The sequence below is a fragment of the Hylaeus volcanicus genome, chromosome 7 (genome assembly GCF_026283585.1).
Source record: "Hylaeus volcanicus isolate JK05 chromosome 7, UHH_iyHylVolc1.0_haploid, whole genome shotgun sequence".
NCBI classification, from domain to species: domain Eukaryota; kingdom Metazoa; phylum Arthropoda; class Insecta; order Hymenoptera; family Colletidae; genus Hylaeus; species Hylaeus volcanicus.
Genome location: NC_071982.1, coordinates 3,796,897 through 3,817,500, shown reverse-complemented (window position 1 = coordinate 3,817,500; position 20,604 = coordinate 3,796,897). Strand labels below are relative to the sequence as shown.

General features: G+C 43.5%; 1 protein-coding gene and 1 long non-coding RNA gene across 2 annotated transcripts in view; one reads left to right on the top strand and one right to left on the bottom strand.

Moving 5' to 3' along the window:
* Positions 1 to 20,604, bottom strand: part of LOC128880217 (disintegrin and metalloproteinase domain-containing protein 10-like) — a 188,755-nt gene that overhangs the window by 4,084 nt on the left and 164,067 nt on the right. Inside the window, exons 9-15 of the mRNA XM_054130046.1 lie at positions 20,200 to 20,324; positions 19,203 to 19,331; positions 18,397 to 18,565; positions 16,205 to 16,374; positions 4,906 to 5,073; positions 1,703 to 1,830; positions 677 to 791 (exon numbers count right to left, since the gene is read on the bottom strand). Coding sequence (XP_053986021.1) covers positions 677 to 791; positions 1,703 to 1,830; positions 4,906 to 5,073; positions 16,205 to 16,374; positions 18,397 to 18,565; positions 19,203 to 19,331; positions 20,200 to 20,324 — 1,004 coding nt within the window. The remainder of the gene's footprint in view (positions 1 to 676; positions 792 to 1,702; positions 1,831 to 4,905; positions 5,074 to 16,204; positions 16,375 to 18,396; positions 18,566 to 19,202; positions 19,332 to 20,199; positions 20,325 to 20,604) is intronic.
* On the top strand, positions 8,330 to 15,981 carry LOC128880221 (uncharacterized). Its single transcript, XR_008457780.1, has 4 exons — positions 8,330 to 8,851; positions 15,301 to 15,377; positions 15,490 to 15,574; positions 15,658 to 15,981. It is a non-coding gene; the product is annotated as an uncharacterized LOC128880221 (long non-coding RNA).

The following is a 20,604-nucleotide window of genomic DNA, read 5'->3' as shown; positions in this document are numbered from 1 at the left end:
GGTAGTACCACTGAAAGACGCTATTGATACCACCTCCCAACCAGACATTTAACAATTTGGGCCTTATAGCGGGGACAGTCTGGGGGGACACTCGTAATATATATATTTTACAGATTTGTATCATTTTTAACACGATGAGTCTGCATTGAAAATATGTGGATACGTGTCTGAGCATTTTTGGGCCTTATGAGGGGCCTTATAGAGAAAGTACACCACTGACCCCTCATGGACTGCAATAATTAGACTGCGGATAATTTAAATTGCTGTTTTTCACTTCTAAATACCGTAAACTGTGTTTTATTTTTAACCGACTTCGAAAAGGAGGAGGTTACTCAATTCGACATGTATATTTTTTTTTATTTTTTTTTTTTATATTTAATATATTTATGCATTTGTCCACATCCTCGTATATTTTTGTATATTTAAATTTGGCGTAAGTTTATAAATGTCTGCAACCTGATAATAATCCTATACACTGAAGTTGTGGATACATCATCAGGCCCAGTCATTGGGCCTTATGAATGTATTTCAAATAATACCTCGTATCCCAAGACAAAGTCTGCGAGGGCTCCGTGGAGTCCCCTCACCAGTAATAAAATTCCCGATGCCATGGAAAAAGCGTCGAGTGCATTTGGCGTCCCCCGTGCAGTCTCCCAGCTTGAATAGATAACCTTACCTCTCGACATCTCTGGAATACGTCGCAATAGCCATTGTAATCGTTGCAGGGCGTGCCTGGCTTCGACAGCATATCAGGAATATCGTACGGCGCTGAATTCCAGGCGAAGGATGATCTACAAAGAGATGCGTCTCGTATGACTTCTCGAAGTCGAGCTAACAGTTTGCCTCTGTCGTTCGCAAACATTGTACAGGGCGTTTGGCAACAGGTGTCCGAGGCCTTAAGAGCCGAAATTACACCAAAATGAAATTGAAAATGAAATTGAAGCCAAAAATTTTGCTGCCGAATTTATTTAAAAAAATATGTTGTCCGCCAAACACTGTGTATAGATGTGGAAATGAAAGATCAGTTCTGGAAGAAATTCCTAGCCGTATTAGGTCAGGTTTCACTTAATCTCTTCACGCCCTTGGCCATATACGTGAACGTTTAGTTTTTTATAATTATAATTACTGTCAATAACGAAAAGAACAAAAGTTTGATGAGAAAAGAAATAATCGTCCCTGAAGAGGTTAACCTTCCCAGAGGTCTGCATCTGAGCAAAAGTTAATGATCACTGTCCTCAGTCCCTACCCTGATCCCCTAATCCCTCTTGTCCATGTCATTGAACTTCAACTTCATCTTATTACACAGAGGAATCAAGGGATCTCTCCCGGATGCTTCAATTATCCCACGCGAGGCTACTCGAAATCTAACGAACACCTAATCCCTGATCTTTCAATTCCTCCTCGGTCTTCTGCAGTCTTCGAATCTACATAGTCCCCGAGCTCGAAGCTAAAGTACAAAGGACAGTTTGCTCAGCGAATGTCTTCGTTGACAGGCGTGGAAGTCCACGAGCCGACTTCGGAGCGAATCTATAAAGTTAGCCTCCGACTCCATCGATCAAACGGAGATGCACGGTTATCGCTCGATGTAATTTCTTCGCGGGACACGCTCGGTGCTATTTCCTGGGGAACTGTTCCAGAGTGAAACGACTGACGCAGACATTCGCGCGCGGAACAACGTGTATGCACAATGATCGTCCCTCACAGGCACGGTTGATCCTCTCCTGGCAATTTACAACACAGTTCGCAGCTCTTGGTCGGGGGATCCTCGGGCCCGGCGATGCACTGACAGGATTCCAAGCCATAAGCCAGGCAAATGCTGCCGGTGCATTCCTGGAAGCAATGCAAGAGCCCGATAAAGTGTCAGCCTACATGCATAAACCTCTAAATACGAGGTAATTTCCGCGGGCGCCGAAGATAGATAAGCCCAAGTCTTGAATCGTTATTCTCTTACGAATCGCGTCTGCGTTCCCGTTATTTGCGCGCTCGGAACAGCTTTGCGCCTTTCGAAATAACCATGCTCCGTTGCAAAAATTCACGGATGCGCCTCGCGCCCTTATTCATGTTTATTGCGCCTTCGTAAACCGACTTGGAGGGAAGGCAGCGGGGGTGGTACGCATTCGCGGCCATGACTCGGGGATTAATCAGATTTGCAGATCGTATACGTGATTTAGAGATATTTTTAGGATCAAGTCCGTTGATTTATATCCAGTGTTGGTCCGCCGTAATCATAATTACGATTATGGTTGTAATCAAATGTTTCCGAGTTGCGATTACGATTACGATCACAATCGTAATCGTAATTTTAATAGAAAGTTCTCTACCTGTGCCTCGAATATTGATAATTAACAGCCTCGGCGTTCGGACTTCGGTATTGTATAATATCGATCGATCCGCTCGAAATACTGGCATTCCTAATCTGCAAGTACAATAACGTGTCCTTAACGCGGCGTCAGGCAGCCGACGGCGGGACACGGCCGTTGGGAAAAGTAGGAACTTTCGCGTTGCAGAATAATTTATTAGATAAGAATTAATGCCCGTGTTAAAGTGAAGATTTCTCGACGGGTTAGTCGGTTCATGCATTTTAATGTACGACATCGTCGACACTGTGTTTTCATTCACCCTCGGTATACTGGAACTTTCGTTAACGGTGTAAAATATAATATATGTTCGCGCAGCAAACACGCTTTGCCTGTATTCTCGCCGCAATACAGCCTACGACACGATCGGGACCACCGTCGAGATTTCTTGACAGATGAAAACGCTTCCACGAGTCGAAGGGTATTTCGCTCCACGCGAAAGCCGTAAATCCAACCTTCGAGGCTGGAGCGAAGAGAAAAAGGGCGACGCGTAGAATAATGGCACGCGTGCACGTCACGAAACCGCTCCGCGAAGAATTCTTCTCAGAGCCGGTCGTAAGCTAGGCAGAGCTTCCCTCGTTTCGTTCCCAAGCCTGTTCGGATTTTCCTGCGTGGCGAAATCGACGGCTAATGGAAATCTAAGCGCGAAACTTGTCCCGGAGAACTATAAAGTGGATTTCCCGAGACGAGGGCGATCGCAGAATTCTTCGAATTTACCGTGAATTATTATTTGCGAAATCCGAGTGGTACGGAGCTTCGAGTTGAAATGGATTTCGAAAATTCAAGTGGTCTTCTCGCCTCGCAGCTTTGAAGAATTGAATTTCCTTTACGTTTTCTGCCTGAGATATTTCTTTCACCGGCACTCGGCGTTCCTTTTGCGTAGCCTAATTATATTTTTCCACGCAGTAATAAAGTTTAAATGACGAAACGTGCACTTTCCTAGATTCTTTTTCGTACGCGAGCAATTAATTCAGACGTTGAATTGTGGAGCATTTAGCTTCGCATAGTTGGCGGACTAAAAGGTGCACCAGGTCAAATTCGTTATAAACTAATTTCCAGCTGCGTGCGCACGGTTCACAGTAACAATAACCAAATGTCTCTGTCCTCCGTAGCGCTGTTAGCGTTGTAACTTTGATAACGCGTATGCGGCGTTATGGTTTCTGCTACGATCACGGAAACGGCAGGCAGGGTCCAATGAATAAGTAACTAGACAGCCCTAGCCAGCTTTACGCAGGTTAATCGTAAATTCGCGCGAGTAATTTCAGCCACTATCGTCAGCTGCGACGATTTCATAAACTTCGCTCGTAAGCTTGACTAAATGCTACGTGGAGTAGTTTAAGTAACGCCGTACTTCTTCGTTTCGTTCTGGCCTAACTCTTTATTACCGCATTTCACGGTGCAATATCTCCGTTTCCGCAGCTTCAGTGTACAAAAACTAGGACGTTCGATAGCAGGTGATCGTACGGACATAAAGAGAGAACCACATTAGAAAGCCAAATATTAGGTGTTTTTCGTGTATATTTTACAGAGAAAAATTTATTTAATTTTTGTTGAGGTTTAAGGATATTTTAAGTATCCTTTAAGGCACACTTGGTAATATTTATAATTTATTTTTAGTAGCAGATTTTCTAGTAGTGAGATATTATAGAGTTTGAAAGTGCGAAGATACTCTGCGATCTCTACTCCGTTTTCTTCCTTGCTTGGAAGAAACACGCAGGTGGACCTGTTAAACTGTCAAAATTCCAACCGACAGTCAACTCGTAAAGACGTTCGAGTTAAGGTCGATTCAGACTATACGACATGACCGTCACATTCCGACAGCGACACATACCGGCACCGACACGGCAAAACATTAAAATACGCGTTTTAATGGTACTATTCACACTATTCCCGTTGACGGAACGTTCAGGTCGGTGTCTGTTAAGTGTGAATAGTTCCATTAAAACGCGTGTTTTAATGTTTTATCGTGCCGGTACGTGTCGTTGCCGGTTCGTATCGTATAGCCTAAATCGACCTTTATTATTGAATTATAGTTCGCAATAAACGAGCGCGTGAGGTTCGCGACAGTTTTCCCAAATCGTCACACTCCACTGGAAACGGGACAAAAATACTAACGGCAGCTTAACCCTGCGCTAATGGCGCAACGTAATGCATCCCACGTGTGTTCGCATTACCTTGTCCACCCCCTTGTACGTCAAGAAACGCGACGTTCACAGAGTACCCAATTACCATACTCCCTTAATCTAAACACTCCGTATCAGCATATTCCATGCAGCGCGGCATGGCCTATTTTGTCTGCGCGGTTTCCAACGATAAGGACGTCAACGATCATAAAGATCTGCGCGTTGTGGGTTACCCCCTCTCGGAATGCACGTAGAACTTGACAGGCGAATGGATTGACCACTTTCTCGCAAACTTCCGCTCGTACATCAACGATACGCGTGAAAAGGCGGCCCAGCCGAAGAGACGCGACGGAAGTTCGCCATGGAAGACGAAGGGGATCGAGGGGCGTTGAAGAGAGGGAAAGGGGGAACCTGCGTGTACTCACCCCCATGTAGCAGACGAACTCCTCGTTGCATATGGTCTTGTTAGGTTTGCTGATGGATGGCGGACACTGGGGACCGCGACCGTCGCAAAAGCTCGCGTCCCTGCATCCGTTGTCGTCCCTGCACTTATCGCCATTGCGCAGAGTGCAGCCGGATGTGCAGCAGGGACCCTGGAACAGAACATCGCTAGGTACGGTATCCGTAGATAACACTGGCTCGAGTGAAATGTACATGGACGTACATTTTTTGGGTTGACGTAGCGATTAAGCTCGAAATGTAGAACCAAATTTCCCTTGTACCTTGACGAATACTTTTTTGGGGAATTTTTTAAACAGTAGACAGCGGGTGAGAATTCTTTTTAAGTCTTGAAAGTATGCTACCATTTGGTACTGTGCAAATTTTGCGCGAAATATTTGTTCGTGCACCAAATAATTTAGGAGTAACCGCAGGTAGGGTTTTATAACTCAGCCTTGCGTATCTTTGATTAAAATATTTAGAAGCGACGACGAGAAGAAGGATTCCATTCCATTATCACTTTCCAAGATAAACAATTTCGTTCTGTCTCTGGTATCGTAAAAAGTAAGACAAAAGCAGCGCGCTACTTATCTTCGGGCGCACAATGAAACGAACGCGATTAATGGTGGGCGATAACTATTGGTATTACGTGGTCACGCGAGCAATTTCCCGCCGGCTGATTGCGATTTTATAATTGCCGCATACTCGCGGCTTTATCTCATCGAAAATTCATGATTCACGGGTCTTCTGGCGCAACGTACGGCACGACGTTCTTTTTTAGATCACAATTCAGTGACTCGGTTATCGGCGCTGCTTTGTCGCTCGCTAATTTATTTCGCCACGTGTCGATGATAATGTGCTGGCCGCTCTTGCTGGTGTGCATACCGGGAAGGCATTGTACACGGGGCTGCGAACAATATCTCGATTTTTCATACGGTTTTAGGTGTCGAGCCAGTGTTCTGTTCTTTCTTCAACTCCAGGTTCCGTTGTACTTCTGTATATTCTGGTTTACTTTCCCATTTTCACGCATTTTCTTTACTTTTTCATATCTGTAGAACATTTTCTTTTTTCTTTGATTATTTTCCTGCATTTTTCTTCTTGGAACATTTTCTTTTTCCTCTTTTCCCTTGAATTATTTTCCTGTATTTTTTCCCTTAGACCATGTTTTCTTTTTCTTCCTTTCCCTTTGACATTTTCTTTCCTTGGGGAAATTCCCCTCCGAATTGTATTTTCCACAGTTTTCCGCCATTTTCTGTTTTGGATTAATGTTTTTTTATCCTATTACATCGTTGCCTCAACATTTTCATCGAAATGAAGAAAGTTTCATATAAAAAACGAAATCACATCCCTCGAGATTTGAACACGGGACCTCGTGAATAGCAACCGTGTGAGCTAAGCATTATGCTACTTAGTACTTTTAAAAAGGTTCACAAGTTTTTTCTATAAATTTCCCATCACAGCGTTTTAACAAGATCAATGTATTTATTTAATTTAACACGATTTAATGTTATGCAATTATTTAAATCTCTTGGTACTGGTGTATACGTTCTGAAATCCTGTGCAGTTTGTAACTGTTACATACATAGCGTGCACTGGTCCATGATGTGTACTAGTTCGTACAAATAAACTGACTGCAGTCGATCCACGAACTGTTAGCAATTAATGCGTAAGCCAAGTAGCTTCGAGCGAGTGAACTTGAAAGCACCATAATATTTGGTGCGGTTTCAAAGCTACAAACGTAGAATGAAATCTCTTCCTCTGTTGTCAAAGTAAACGGTTGAAGCCGTTTACCATTTACCATTCATGCATTATCATTTTGGTTTAATTTCAGTTCGTTATACTGTTTTTCTCTGCGTCGTTTCACTTCTTCCCCGACTCCATTCTAGAAAATTCCGATTTATGAGGTTCGAGGAACTTGAAAAGCAGCGCGAATCGGTGAAATGCGCTTAAGCGGAATTAAAAGCAAATTCTTTGAGGTACAGTTCAAACAACCACGTATAAAAGCACTTCTCCGCTGTTATAACGTTTTATTTCCTTCAGTCCCTATTTATTTCCGGGGAACGTCGACGTTTGAAACAAACAAATCCAGAAATGCAAATTAAAAAGGAATACCCCTTAAAAGGTGGTGTTCACTCATTAGTACCATCGAGACAAATAAATATTGCCGGTTACTTCTTCGGGAATTTACTTTTCAGGATCATCTGTGGCAGGATAAATATGTGTGGAACTTCAGGAACACAGAGGGAAGTTTCAGACTTCGACAGAGTGAGATACGCAAACACATCGAAGAAGTACACCGGAAGACGAGAGGCACAAACAGACCGCGAAGCCGCGATTTCACGCTCGGGAAAACTTCCTCCGGTGTTTTTCTTCTATTGACGCATGTATCTCAATGGCGAGGATCACGAGGTGCCATTTTGGGCGCTAATCGGTCGAGAAAATGCCCGTGTCTCGTTCCAGGGACCTCATTCAGGTTGGTGACAAAAAAATGGTAGATTAATTTCTATATAGGGTGTTAACAAATATGTGGGACATTTTTTTAAGGATCAAGTCTTTATATCAGTACGAATCGAAAAATCCTTTACAATTTTGCAATCTGAGGCTTTGTTGGTGAGATATAAGCGGTTGAAATTTGCAGTCGCAGTGGCACATGGACGGCACTCACACTCGAGAGAAACGCACCGACGCACACTCACAATCAACTGCGAATCAGCTGGTCGGCGGAATGACGCTAGTGAGATACAATCACTTGTATCTCAACAACGAAGCCTCAGATTGCAAAATGTTAAAGGACTTTTCGATTCGTACAGGTATGTAGACTTGATCCTGAAGAAATGTCCCACATATTTGTTAAAACCCTGTATAAGTGTTTAAAAAGTAGAATTTAATATATAAATTGAACATATTTTGGGCTAATTTTTGTTCGAGAAATCATGAAAATATATTGATAATAATACCCTAACAAAGTGAAAACGCACTCTTTTGATTCCTAGAACGATCACTCGACCTTTCCTCGAGAGTTCAAACGTCGAGGCCTCGATTTCGGATAATTACTGTGTATTTAAAAAAGTCTGTCGAGCAGAGACTCCGGCAGAACGAAACGTTTGCCAAACGACGTTCGATTTCCCCTGGCGGGACCGCGTTTGTGAACGAGTTACAGAATCGACGAAACCCCCGAACGGGGGAATCCCAACACGAATCGATCCCGGGCACAATGGAAACGACGATTTATCAGAGACTCAGCGTCTTCTATCAGGAGCGACTCCCTGGGCACGTCGGGGTGCGATAATTTTCGGTTTAATTAAATCGACGAAAGGCTGAGGAGCGCTGGGAGAACGATAGAGGGGCTGCGAGACGTTTAAGCGAATCGAATGATTTTCGCTTAACGTGCAGATAAGAACGATCTACGGTTTGAATATCTGATGGAAGGATACCCGTGGGATCGACAGTCGATGCTTGGAAAATAAGGTTCCCCGGTCCGTTGAGTTTTCCGACTCAACGAATTGACACGGATAGCAACGGAAGAAATTCGATGCTGATGCAAGTGGATGTATTCTCGGCCGGTGCATATATCAGAAAATAAATAACCCGATGGAAAGCGGAGTCGGTCCACGAGAATGTTGCCGGCGAGCGGGAAATCCGGCCCTGTGCGCTTTATCAGCGCGCTGCATTCGCTCGCTGGCGATTCCGCTGCGACGCGGATCGCCGTATCGGGGCCGAGAGAAAGACCAACGCCGAGAGATCTCGTGGTGATACTGTTTTTCGAAGAGTCTGTTGATAAAGCGCTACTGGGAAATCGAAGGATTACCAACGGGTGAAGGGACATGCTGAGTCAGTGTCCTGGAAAACACAAAAGGGAAGAAATGTTGATGTGCTTTCATGGAGCTTTGGATACCTATTCACAGCAGGAACTTTCAAGTTGCAGTTCCACTGGTACGTAATTAGTTTGAGAAGGTTCTGAGAATTGGTTTAGTTACTTGTGAGTTGGATCGTGAGAGCTGTAATTTCTCAGAATAATATGTACCGCGGTTTTATGGAGCTTCTGTCTTGGAAGTGTCTTCCAAGTTGCGGTTCCACTGCTACATAATTAGTTTAAGACGAGATGAGTAACCGAGACGATTCCGAACCACAATTTCTTTTGCAAAAATGTCGCATGGTGCTTCGTTTTTGAATTATTAACGAAAAACCACCCGACCAATAGCAGCGCTCGTGTAGCGCGCGCTCAGTCGCGAGAGCATAGGCTCGAGCCAGGATTGGCTGGCTACGCCAGGTCATGGCGAGCGTACTCGAGCGCTGCGATTGGTCGATGGTTTTTCGTTAATAATTCGAAAACGAACCACCATGCAAGATTTTTGCAAAGGAAATTGTGGTTCAGAATCGTCTCAGCTACTCCCAATTACCCTTCTTACATTAATTCTGGGACACCCTGTACATTTTCCTTTACTACACAACTCGCTGTATCGGTACTATGAGAAACTATTGACGAATTAGGGCAGTTGTCAATTTCTGTACTACTCTACTAAGGAACTTCCAGGTTGCAATTCCTCGATGATTTAGGATATATCTCATCCCTATAATTGCACCCAACGTATCTGATTTCCCACTCGATTAGGACGAGAGCTTCCACCCTAGCCCTATTATCCGATCCCAAGAGCAAGCGTTCTTCATTCCAAGGTAACGATTAACGTTTTCAATCAGTGAACGATAAGGCTTATCCTTCCCTGCGCCATGAAGCTGCAATTCGAAGAAGATTTACGCCCGGGCCTTGCTCTTCGTTTAGCTTCCACCTTTCGCGAATTTTTAATCAATGGTAAGCTGTATCGCTAGACTTATCTTGACGAGATTCGAGAATGATCGAAGTCCGGTGTGGAAATTCGAGCCGGTTCAGAAATCTACTCTGCTATCGCTTCATCGACCTCTTCGTTTAGCCCCGCGTCCACCTAATCGCTCGACACCGTTAATTTGCTGACGATTAGTCTTATCTACGTGTTCATAATTCAGGGAAAGTTTCCGAAACTCCTAACACCAGCATTAATTCGAGCACCTCGCGAGCGTTCAAAGCCCTCATCGAAATTTCTTCCAAGCTTGCAAAGTGCAACCCTTTAGTGGCCTTTATTAAAGATTCAATGATTTCGAAATGACGCATCTCTAGATCTCTAAATAGCTTCTACCTCGAACCGAACCAGATATCCAGGTAGACACGTACTCGACGGCCCACCCTGTACATCTAACCCAGATGCAACACATATCGAGCCTGCACGTAGCATACACCTAACCGATCTAACGCAGTTGTATACCATTACAATTGGCGAATCGTTGGCGCGGAGAGGGTTAACGAAAATTAGGGACAGAGCCAGAGCTATGCAGTGGATTCGCAGTGGACCACGAGTTCGCATGACGCACACGCCTGATGGCCTCCGACGTAATAACGGAAACCAAGCGATTTTCATCCTCGAGCCTTATGACGGCGAATTCTCGACTTCTTCTACCGTCCTCTCTACACCGGAACGTAATAACACGGGCTGAAACGAATCAATTTATCGAATTTCAATACTTGGTAGAATTCCTTGGACGGAGAAGACGGGAGAGCTCGACAATGGCGGGAAATAACGGAAGTCCGTCCTCCTTCGAGTAATTGCCGCCGCGGATGTAGCGAAATGCCACCGGCTAACGAACCGTGGAATTATTCGAATCGCTCCTGATGGAATTCGTCACTGGCCGACGGAAATATTTTGATTCCGAGCAGCTGCTCCGGTTCTTTGTTACCTGCGATCGAATTAATCATCCCGTTCCTTGGGGAACCCTTTGTCTGACGTGGTCGTTGATTGCCTATCCGAATGGGATAATTGTTAAATCTTAATTAAAAGGAAGTGAAAAATTTAAATCAAGATTCTTTGGTATTTTAGAAACTTTTCAATATTTTCTTGAAACCCTGTCTTCTTATTCTTTTGGAGGTCATGTTATACCAGGGCCATAAAATCTCATGATCTAAACACTATAATGAACTATACCCACCTAGAATTTCTTCTAATTTTAATAGATCGAGTTTAATCGGCTCGTTAAAATGGATGCCCTCTTATCTGTTTGTCTAAAACGTCGAAGATGTTATGAGCCATCATCGTCGAACCGTATCAAAGTGATATCCTCTTTTTAACGAATACATGACGAACGATCCAAGCCACCAGAGATGCGATCCTTCAGCAAGAACGGTAATGCGACTTCCTTCGATAAAACGAATCCCTCGCGTTCTATTTTCAAAGCGCGGGTCTGCGCACACATGCACCAGCGCGAGCACGACGCCCCCTATCTGCGTTTCAATCGTGACACCTATACGTGCTTCATTTCCCTGCAGAACTCCTCCCGGGATCGCAATCCCTTATCCTTAATGCTGTCACGAGGAAGAACGCGACACCCTGGAGGATATCGGTGAACATCCACCTTTGCCACCCACTCCTGTTTCGTATCCCCAACCCTCCCCACTAGTCCTTCGTATTATCTTGTGTAACTGCCTGAAGGCGGCACCAAGACACGGCGTTTTCGAAACATAGTTAGGTGGAAGCGGCAGGAGTAGACGCCTTTAAGATTTCTTCACGTTTCAAATTTACATTCCAAATATTGACGTGGGATCAAGCAAGAGGAGTTGCTATGATGTCATGAACACGGATGCGTAAATTAAAAGAAATAAAGTTTAATAAAAAGGTAAAAATGGTGTGGTACAATGAAATCCGGTTATCGATGTTTACTGCTCGCTCGCTACGTTCGAACTGACCGTTTTCCTTTTTTCGAAAGGAAAGTTCGGTATAACGCTCGCATCTGTTTTCCATCCATTCGCACTTTCATCCTTCCATCTCTCTGCATTTCTCACGTCGAGGTATTGCTTGGCTTTATTACTCGCTACGGTCAACTTGAAAAACCAGACCTTCCGTCCACGTCACTGCAATTTGCCATTTCCACCCGAATTTTAACCAACCAATAGACCAATCAGAAACTGTTTTCCCTCATCCTTAACATACAAAATTGTACGCCTACTGCGACTGTTCGTAGAAGCCACATTCTTTCCGTGTCTAACTAGCCGTCAAGGTATTTGGTCAAGGTTAGCTATACACTAGGTATTTTATATCATGTCTCTAGTATTTTACAAGTTGAATCGTCGAGGCAAGTGTCGAGCGCGATTAAATATTCTCAGGCGAGACGGGTTCTGTCAGCTGAAAGAACAAAATTCGGTACACCTTCGATTCTAATTATGGCACGTCTGGAATGTGCATCGAGGTTTCCCCAGGAATCTATCAAATACTTTCGAAATTACCGAGGTTAAAAGTTACCTCCTAAACGTATTAGCCCGAGGAATTTATAATCGAAAGTCATGAAATATTCTTTCGCGATAATTCGACCCTGTAACGGGGCAGACTAAGCTACCGCGAGTTCGGCAAACGTGGACTTGGTTGTAACTGTGCCAAACTTTCGTGGAAAATTTGTCAAGCTACCCAGAAACAATCGAAGTCTGAAGTTGTCCGAGAACTTGTTAGCTACCACCAAAACTAGTAGGTGGGGGGTTGAAATATTCTTCGGCGATAACCCTGGAACCTTTGCCAGGCTGAGCAAGCTGTTCCGTGTAATTGTATTAAAGTTTCATAAGAAACGTGTCAAGTCGCACGAAGTCTGAGAACTTATCGTCTGGCTATTACCGGGGAACTTCGTGGTCCGAGTTCATCAACCGTTTGCAGTCACTTGGCAAAATAATACACACCTATTCCACTGTAACTTCCACGTCTGCGTCGTTTCCCGCCATTTTTCCCACCCTTTTTCTCATCAGAGTTGACCTACATCATCTTCTCTAATTCTGATCTCGTTATTTAACGCGCTAGCAATTTTATTCCGAAAGTTAAAAGGTCGTAGAATAAAACATCGAAGGCCCCCTTCCACTTATCTGTTTTACTTCTACCCCCAAAAAATTCGATGAAGCGTCCCGTTTCTTAGCAGTCCGTACCAGGACCTCCCATTAATAAATTAAGTCTTCGAAGAGCGCAATATTTCCTAGGACACCCTAATACTGCTGCTTCCGCTTAATGTCCGCAGCTTCCTCTCGGTTCCTCTTCCCTCCCTTGTTCATTGCAGGCGTCGTTTCTTTCAACCGCCGAGCAAACACGCGTCCCGAAGGAGGTCGCCCATTCGTCTACGTCCCAGGCGTTCGTTCCGTGGATCTACGTGTTTTGCATCCGGCACTTTTCTCCCGCGATCCACCTAATGCATCGACTTCCGCGAGCGGCGCTTCCCCCGATTCCACCACCTTTTTTCTGTTAACGCTTCCACTGCAACCCCTTCGTCAGCCATCTCCGCGCAGTTGGTCCTGGCCTCGATCGTTCCCGACGCCATTTACCGTTTCTTCCCTCGCGTTTCTTTCGTCAGTCGTAAGAGCAGCTGGCGGGTGACTATCTCTCGTTGTTCGAGATAGCGTGACGAGAAAGAAAGTAGCCCTCTATCGAGCAGTCGAGTTTCAGAATCTTGACGATTGGTATCCCCGTCACGGGTAGATCTGAGGATGTCCGTGGTGGCTTCGTGATTCGTTGGAACGTAGAATGGATTTCGCATGTTTCGTTCCACCATCCCCACTGTCTCAGCCTTAACGATCAATTTAATTTAGAACCTTAACAAAAATGAATTTCAGCCTCGATTTTCCTTTGATTAATTAGTCTCATTTTCCACGAGTATATCGAAAGCCAGGGACACGCGACAGCGGACTAACATTGAAAATTAAACTAGTCTCCTCTCTCAGCCCGTGTTTGCCACCTCGTCGACGATAGCACCGCGTATCTGGAAACCAGAGACTCCGAAAATACCTGGAAACTAATTCTCGACTTCGTGCCATCTCCGTGGTCGTCCGTGACCAGGAAGATTCGTCGAGCGAGAAGAATCGTACGTGCACGAGATTGCTCGCAGCCCGTAATACGATCTGCTAGGAGAGCAATGTTACCGGGAAAAGTGGTCGTTTCGGCGGTGTTCATGGAAACCGCTGTGGTGTATTCAAGGACGTTTGGTCTCAGGAATTGAACCCGTTGTTGCTGCGTTTCGCTGGCTCTTCGTCGTTTCTTGCCATCAACATTGCATTTTCCTGGGTCGTTGTTATTTTCTTCAATATTTTCATTAGTTCCACGGATTTCTCTTGCTTCTCGCTCTGGCTACTGTTTATTGTTTCACAATCCCTAGGGCTTGTAAGTCGATGGTTCGTATTCACCTACATATTTTTCTTCACCTCCTAATGTGTTCATTTTCCGGAGTCCTTATTGTATCTTCGCTCCTTTTCCTTTCTTTGTCTTGGAGGAAAATTTCCTTTTGTTTTCCAGATCTCTAATCAACGCTAGCTGGGTTATTTTCACTCCATTTCCAATAATGAGTCCAGATTTCCCGGAAAAAATTGAAAACTATTTTAGAGGATTCGAACCCGAGACCATTGTGGTCACAAGCAAGCACATTAACCACTGCGCCAACGAATTTTCTTTACCGATTTCTTTCCTCCCATCCACTACTGCTAACTTCACAATAATCTTCACTTCTAGGAGATCGAATGCTTTACGAAACAGGTACAATAATATTCCCGTCACAAAAGCGTGTAATAATTTCTTGTAAAATTATCGCCAATTTCGATGTTTATTTTACTTCGGTGCAATTCCTTGGAACCACCTGGCAAGATTGACGCGATGGGGACAGGATTTCTCGAGTTGGCCCCTTTCACATTCGATTTACAGTTTGCATCCCATCGACCCCCCACTCCACTTAAGGAGCGTCAAAGTTCGCTGCAACGTAAATTACTGCCGTCTCGATTTCAACCGCGGAAGGAGTTCGTCTACTCATTATCGGCGGCCCGTTTAATTATCCAACGCACACCGTAGGAGAGTATCGAAGTTCTACACGTCCGGGGTAACAAACGAGCGGCATTGGTCGGATTAACGCGAGACCGACGCGCTCGCGCGAGGCTACGGGACGCATGTAACTGCGCGTTTCGCGTTTAATTACGGCTTCACTGTATCATTAATAAACATCAATATCCGCCATACCCACCCGAAGCCCTCCCACGCCCCTTCCACGTCGCGTTATATTAATTGGCGACGTTACACGTTAGGGGGTTGTAATCGGACGCAGACACATTCGGTACGGATTTCATTTCGGGGGTGATTTATGAAGGGCTCGTTATTAAGGGGAGTTCCCATTTGACAGGTCGGAAAAATTGATTCATTTTTCGTGACACGCGCAAAGGATGCATTCTGGCTATTGCTTATTGTTTTCCAACCCCTGGAGATTGGAAATCGATGGGTTGTATTCGGAAATAAGTAACGGGATTCTTTTTGGACCGTCTAAAAATAACGGATGCTTAATTATTTTGTTAGCTACGGTGACAACAACAACTCCCGAAAGTTTCACCCTCCGAAACTATTCCATGTAATGATTCTACGAAGAACAACATGTACGTATTCGTTTTAATTTAAGAAGGTAAGACACGGTTATTGTTTAAGTTTATATGGATCTTTTTTATTTCTTTACATCCTTGAATAAAAAAATTCCACTGTTTCGTCCAGGGAATAACAGTGTTCCTCAAGTCCCCGAGGGAAATCGATATTGCACGTCTGTGTTCCGTTCTGCAGGACGTGTTACCCTTTCAAGGTATGCGATACGAATTCATAACATATTCAGCATAGATTGTAGCCTTTGTATGAATGAAAATGGGTCTCTGTCGAAATTTCAAGGAAACTCGCTGCTTGAAGAGGCACGGTTGCAATTTCTGTCGCAACGTTTCCATTCAGGGGCTTTAAAAAATAGAAACCTCTCGGTCCCTCGGTATTCATGGGAAGTTATGGTAAATGGTCCGTCATAGGTACGCTTTACTTGCCTCGTTTAATGCATCTCGGAAAGCATAACAGAATGGGCCTTGCAAAAATACATGCTGCTACTAACAAAATCGTGAATTTTCTTTGCTTGGAATAATCTCACAAAAAATAGTAATCCGAGGCTCCTTTTTGAGATCCAATATCGTAGTATACTAGAATAATCACAGAAAATATTCCAGTCTAAAATCGCATTCTTCTCCGTAGGAATTTTTCTGTTTTCTACAGGCGTACAATCTCGTCATTGCTTCACAGATGTCGGGAGGTTACGGGTCCCCTTAATAGCGCAACAAAGCAAAGTTTAAAAAGGTAGATCGCGCCCCGGGAGGAACATTAGACTTAATCGCAGTTCGCCGACGAAACGAGCGTTTCTGAACAGTCAGCAAATGAACGAAAAGGGGCCACTTACCTGACTGGGACTGCACACTGCACCATCGGCAAGACGACAAGGTATCTCATGAGAGGGATGATGGAGTCGTTGAGGGTGGCAACAAGGGTCGTTGCAGTCCTCCTCCCATCCGCAATCACACTCTTCGCCGTCTTCCACCACGCCGTTCCCGCAGATGGCAGTCTGAGGCTCTGAGAAATCATCGATTCTCCATTACACTTCGATAAACCAACGTTACAAGTTCATTATGTTTCTATATTTTCTTTGTTCGGACACTTTGAACGAAGCGTAACACTCATTCCACTCCCAAATCGATAGCTTTTGTGTACTCGATGCAAAGTACTTTGGGAATCATGTGAATTTAATGAGGCGACCTAATTCTTTTTTTTTCTAGGTAGTCCGTGGAATACTCCTTGCGTGCGAAGCTTCGCAAAGTCTTTCGAAATTCCAATGCATACGTTAGATTGCTCGGATTTCGGACGAGCCAAGAACATGTCGCGAATAGAAGCAAAGTAGATGGAATAAATGTTAACCTGATTTGTTGCGAGCTTAATGCAATCGCGGATTTAATGAAGCCCAACAAGTCGGCCGCGACTGCATAATAGAATCAATTGCGAGCCGCGATGCCTGCGCCGTTCTGTTTTTACATCAGCTTCGCAACTCGAGCACGCAGATTCTTGCAACATTTTTCCCGCGAATTTTCTCACACCATCATGAAATTGTACCGGAATTATTTCTGTCTGTCTCGGATACAAGTTTTTCATATTTTCGTCAATGCGGGTGCAAAAGGTATAATTTCTTTTCGACGTTTAAAAACATCAACGGATTTTAAACCGTGTGTACCTGAATTACGATATTTTCCTTCGTTAAAGATCAGAGGGCAGAAATAAAAATTATTATTATGAATATGTAAAAAACCCTTCGAGAATTGAACGTGAAAAGTGGAAATAACAAAGGGAACGCGAGTAATTTTTTGTGCGAATTGAATGTATTCCGTTGACAGTTTGACAAAAAAAAATATTCAACGTGTAAACAGGACGCTCAGTATAATTTTACTGGATGTTTTCCGTCGTTCTCGGTTCGCTCGTGTGTACCGCAAAAATACATTGTTTCGTACGAAATCCAAACGATTTTTTTTCACTCGTCGGAATGGTCAGAGGGATCTTTGTGTCATTAACCATTAACGTGTCGTATCTGTTTCCCGTTTGCACGATTCGTCGCTCGTTTGCTCGTACGTTTGTGCGGCCAATGCTCGTTGTCCGAAACGAGTTTCGCGCGGGCCATGTACAGTCCGCTATTAGAATTGCAATTGAGTTGCAGTTAGACCCTGGGTCAATCGATATTCCGTACCAACGATACCGCCCTGCTCTCTTTTTTTTTACCCACGCTGCGCGAATTTATTAACGTTGTAAAGGTGGATTAGAAAAACTACGGTTGTCCCGTGATCCTCGGTATCGCGGTGGTCTCTTTTTCCTTTCCCGTATTTTATGGAGAGAAAACATGTGGAGAAAAGCCGACGAGAGTGATGTCCACGAGCAGCAAATATTTTAACTGCGCGACGACACGCTTCTCACAACTTCACGATACTCTGGTTTCTGGGTTAAACAATTCCCCGATTCCCACTTTTCTGATTTGCAGTTGCTTTGTCTCCCCATTTTCTAATTATAAGATTTTTCCAATTTTTAAGCTCAAAGATTTTTTCAATTTCCCAGACCAAAGATTTTCCAATTTCTTAACTCAAAGATTTCCCAATTTCTTAATTTCCCGGCTCAAAGAGTTGCCCAGACAAGATTTTCCAACTCGAAGAGATTTTTCCACTTTCCCGATTTCCACGGCTCAAAGATTTTCTAATTTCCCAACTCGCAACTTTTCCCAATCTTCTAGCCTAAAGATTTTTTCAATTTCCCAACATTTTAAATAATCAATCTTTACCGTTCATACCCATCGCTTCTTGTAGGAGGAAGTTTCACACAAAACGCTTGCTACAGCGAAAAATTCCGGTGCTACCCGAGCCGGAACTCATCAACGCGAAACGCCTTGATCGCTAGTTAACGGTATCTATCGAGCACCTTCGGCGCGATTGCATAAATAATTCATCCAAGGATCGCGCGACCAAGCGATCGATACCGTGAGGTCAGGTCTGATGACTCGAAGCAACGCAGCCTCTGACTCTGTTCCAAACTAATTAAAATTCCGAAAGCGTCCCTACTCACCGGCGAAGCAGCCTTTGGTCGAGCGGGCCTTGGCATTTAGAACGGGATTTATGGAGACCAGGCTGCACGGACTGAAGCGATTGTTGTTTCGTTTGTCCCCGCTGGTAGCTCTGGCAAACATTATGAAATTTCCGTCCTCTCCTCCAGGTGAACACTCGTCCGGATCGTGCTGTCACGTTAACAGAAAGGGAAAATGTTAACCCGACGTTGGATCATTTGCTACTAACCATCCTTGGAATGGACCCGGACCTTTTGTGAAAGAAAATGCAATTAACGTTGGCCCCCCCCCCCCCCCCCCGGAAGCTTTTTGTCTTTGAATCGTTGCACTGTTAATTGAGTATTCCATGAACCCTCCAAAGGGATGCTTCAAAGGATATTACAAGAGTAATCTAAAAAGCGAAACAATTTTTCTTTTTCCAATTTTTCAATTCAGTCTTTGATTTCCCATTTTCCTACACTTTCATCAATTTCCAATCATTAACAAATTCTGGTCACTTGGAGCTCTTAAAAAATTGCTCGAACCCATGTAAAATTCCACTGGTAACACTTTCAAGAATCCACCCCTTGATTACCCTAATAATTGGTTAGATTCCATTCTGCAGCACCGCCTCTTCAAAGGAGACAACGTTTTCATAAATTTTCCTCGGAACTACGAAGTTTAGGTTGAGAGTCGCGGTCAGAAATCAAAATGCATGTACGATATTCGGTGAAATTATCCTCGGTTCTAGCATTACCCAACCGTCGCCGAAACTTTTCATGTGTATTCGGACTTGGCGTCGACAACATGCAAGCCCTATCCAACTTACAGGGGATCCGAAGTTGTGACCGATCTCGTGTGCCAGGGTGACATGAGAAACCGTCGGTGGTACGTGCTTGCCGTAGTTCAGGAGGGTGATTATACCAGTGTTTAGCGATTTCATGCTACCCCTGTAGTGCTGCAAGATAAAGTGGCGTTAGTTCTAGGGGTAGCGCCACGCATCTGAACAGGACTGAATAGAGATAGCTACAGTGGGTGTAGAAAGTATTCGTACACCGATCAATTTCCAAAAAAACTATGTAAAATTGTAATTTATTAATTTATTTTTGATAAACAATGACATTCTACATATTCTCGGAAATCTCTAGAATAGATAGAGTACAAAAAGAAATAGCTATTTATGTAAGTTGCGAAATTAACAAGAAAAAAATTATGAAAACTGAAGCAACAAGTATTCGCACAACTGTTTAATTGTTAAAACGTGATTAAAAAAAAAAGAAATTTACATTAATTTATGAGTATATAATACTTCCTTCGTGGGATTTCTTTTTGATTTTATAATTATTGTAACTCTTTTAAGCGTTAAATTAACTAAATTATTAGTTATCTGAAGTGGGATCTTTTTCTATTCCTCTATTAGAACCTTTTTTAAAAGTACTTTACTGGAAATTTGATGTTTTCTAATTCGTACGGAGCAACAAACTAATGTGTTTATGTCACAAACTCTACTGTAAATGGTTCGTCATAAGAATCGTACAAATACTTATTGCTTCTATACTTTTACCCACTTTTCGCATTTTTTTTATTAATTTCAGAAATTATATTAACAAGTAAATGTTGTTTGGACTATATCTATCTTAAAGATTTCCGAGAGTATGTAAAATATCATTGATTATAAAGAAAGAAGTTAAGAAGCTACAATTTCATACAAAAGTTTTTTGGGAAATTGATCGGTGTACGAATACATTCTACATCCACTGTACGTTTCTCCTTTTGCGACCAAGTATATTTCTAAAAGAGTGTGCTATAAGTCGAGGAAAACTCACCCCATTTTTTTCGCAAACTCCTCCAGCGTTCTTTAAGTCCCCCGTCCACGCCAGTCCCAAGGTACCCTTTTCAAAGTCGCGGTATGTAAACATGTACGATAGGCAGAACGCGTCGTAGTCTTCCTCTGTAACAAATTTCAAATATTATTGATTATGAAATGTTACAAGGGATGAGTGTAATTCATACAAGAGTATGAATTTGCATAGATTTCTTAATACTGTTGCGAGCACCCTTTGGATGGATCCAAGGCCTGCTGGTGCTCGCGACCGGAACAAGAAGACAGCGAGAAGAAGGCGATCGGATTGATCGCCTGTCAAGCTGTCATACTCGAACTAGACCCCATTGAATGCTGACGTTCCGAAATTAAGAACACATTCAATTACCTTTGTTGATATTTGTATTGT